Source organism: Populus euphratica, unplaced genomic scaffold (genome assembly GCF_000495115.2).
Source record: "Populus euphratica unplaced genomic scaffold, PopEup_1.0 scaffold2679.1, whole genome shotgun sequence".
Taxonomy (NCBI): Eukaryota; Viridiplantae; Streptophyta; class Magnoliopsida; order Malpighiales; family Salicaceae; genus Populus; species Populus euphratica.
The window spans coordinates 7,240-10,049 of record NW_011502502.1 but is presented as its reverse complement, the minus strand read 5'-3'; the positions used below and the strand labels follow the sequence as shown (position 1 = coordinate 10,049).

The 2,810-nt window shown below is 32.7% G+C and overlaps 1 protein-coding gene across 1 annotated transcript in view; it reads left to right on the top strand.

Moving 5' to 3' along the window:
• The first annotated feature begins 259 nt into the window (after positions 1-259).
• The window catches only part of LOC105119230 (nucleophosmin), a 3,631-nt gene continuing 1,080 nt past the window's right edge, over positions 260-2,810 (top strand). The window contains 4 exon segments of the mRNA XM_011017356.1: positions 260-622; positions 755-865; positions 1,113-1,181; positions 1,377-1,508. Coding sequence (XP_011015658.1) covers positions 410-622; positions 755-865; positions 1,113-1,181; positions 1,377-1,508 — 525 coding nt within the window. The 5' untranslated portion in view covers positions 260-409.

The following is a 2,810-nucleotide window of genomic DNA, read 5'->3' as shown; positions in this document are numbered from 1 at the left end:
TAAAATTCAAATAATAAAATTAAAAGAAAAATAAGAGATGATTATCAAGTGCTATTATTATCAATGTTTTCCCATTAGAAATTTGAAAATACATCAATATTTATTAAAATTTAAAACACTTGAATTTATGAAAAAATATTTTTAATTAATAATTTTTAGTATTTTTTATTATTTTAATACGCTAATATTAGAAATATAAAAAATATTATTTTATTATATTTTTAAATAAATAACATAAAAAGAAAACCTCTCGAAACTTCCATAGAGGCTCAGGGAAACCCCCACGCATGATTCCAAACATTTAAAGTTGAGATTCCACGCATCAGTAGAAAATCTGCCTTTGAGGAGAGGTTCTCCCACGGAAATTCTTGTTATTTCAATTTAGAGATAGAGAGGAGAGAGGGGCGATATGGCATTGATCAAGCAGACAGTGGTTGTCTTGGTGACACTGTCGGTGGTATCAACATGGATACCAGTCTCAGAGAGTGCTAAAACAGACAAACCTCTCATTGTTGTGAGAAAAGATGATATACCGTACATCAAATGCCAAGTTTGTGAAAAGGTTGCCTCATAGTTGTACCGGCAAGCTCAAAAGAAGCAGGATCAGATCTCTCCCCAGAAGGTGCTAAGCCTAACTAATTCTGCAATCTAGGTTTGCTTTGATTTTTTTTTTTTTTATGGGTTTTGTTGGATTTGATTGTAAAATAATTGTCTTGCTTTTTTCCTTTCATTTATCTTTTGGGTACTTTGATAGATCAGCGAGTATCAAGTGATTGAGATTGCGGAGAACGTATGCAATTTGAAGAAGGAAGAAGCTGATTGGATAATGAAATTGGATATAATGGAGCAGGGTGATAAGCTAGAGGTATGATATATATATATATATATATATATATATATATATATATATTTCCTATTTTCATCTTCATATGCTCTAAATCGGGTGTGAGTGTGTGTGTGTATGGCTTCACAGGTCATAAACTAGAACTATAGTGATAATTAATCAATGGAGTAGGACTTGTGGGTACTGCAAGTGCGGACAATTGGTCGAGATTGGCATGCTAATTCCTAAGAATATTATATTTCTTCTCTTTTTTTTCTTAAATCTGTAGCTGATAGAACAAGATACTGAAGGTCAATGCAATTCAGAATGCAAGACAATCGAGCAAACTTGCCAACAGGTGAGTTTGGAACTGACATTATATTGATAGTTTTTATGGAAATCAGTTTAGTTGGTGACTGTCTGTTCCCTGGATTGTGGAAGTTTAGAAATTTGTCTGCTGATGGTTTTCCTTAAATTACTACTGGTTATATGTTGGGACCATCCTCAATTGCTAAATGTCAAATAATTGCTTATTTGTTTGAGGGCTTTCCAGGTCATGGACTACGTTGACACTGATGTTGCTGAATATATATATACTACCAAGCCTCAGATTGATTTATTGGTGAAACATCTCTGCAAAGATCTGACTAATTCTTGTTCTAAGAAACCACCTCCAGTCCCCAAGGTAGCTGCACTCATTTTTGACAGTCATAGGTGATTGATATAGCTTTTCTTAGGGACCATTTTGACTTGTCAATCTCAGTGCTTTCATTTTGTGATCTTCAAATTCATGATTTTGCATGTCCTTGATATATGATGATAGAAAACTTATCAGATATGAAATTTTCCTGCTGCCTTCACTGATTCTTAGAAAGAATTTGAAAAGGCTTGGAAGCTTCGACATAGTTGTGTACTGCTCTATGGTAATTGTTCCACATCGATTGGAAATGGCATGCTTTTGCTAATAATCTGAATCTGACAGCAATAATTCTCTGCTTTTTGCATGTTCAACTTTATGCGAATGAAGCCTTTCTCTCCTTTTCTCATTATATTGAGAAGAGTTTCTGCTGTATATTGGCTTTCTGGAGTGACACTCAACCTCTGAATTTTAGAAATTGATTTTAACAATTCTCTACATCTATGAATTTCAATAACATGAAGGCACATAGGAGGAAAATGCTTTACTGACACTAGTTTTCCACGTGTTCTCAAAACTCAAAAACCAATTTATATCTGAAAATCAGTGAAGCATAAATGGATGTGAAATTCAAAAGTTCCAGAACTTTTAATTTTTCTCTAGTTAATAGAGTTCTTGGGAAGAAAAGGAGTAATAAAGAGAATCTCTGGTGTAGGAAGAATAAGGCAAAAGAACGCAAATTAGCCAAAGTCTGATTGTCTGGATTGAACAGCCAGAAAAAGAGAACAAATTGTTTATAAAATCATCAAAATATCAAAGTTGTTTTTAAGTCTTGTTTGGATTGAAAAGCCAGAAAAAGAGAACAAATTATTTATAAAATTATCAAAATATCAAATTTGTTTTTAACTATACTCTAGTAGCAGGCCCTTTGATTTCTAGTAAACCTCAAGTAAAAAAATAAAGCTACTACCATAAATTATTAAAAGAAAAATCCTAATCATATGAAAGCTACTGCAGTTCTAACTCTTGCATCAATCTCCCTATCCTAACCATGCTTCTCATCAAAGCACTTCTTCTGGCTAGAATGTTGTCTCTGAATTAGCTGCTTTTTTTTTTCCCCTATTCCATCATACTTGTGTCCAAGGCTTTAGCCAATAACTTTGCAGAATATATTAGTTCTATGAAATGGGAACAATATACTCATTCTCAAGTCATTTTTATTTTAGGTTACTATTGTGTGTTTGTTTTCCATTAAATTTAGTGAGAAACACGAGTCATGGCAATTTTTCTCTAATTAGAAAAACATAATGACATAATTACTTTTTTAAGCACTATTCTTTTTCTTTCCCT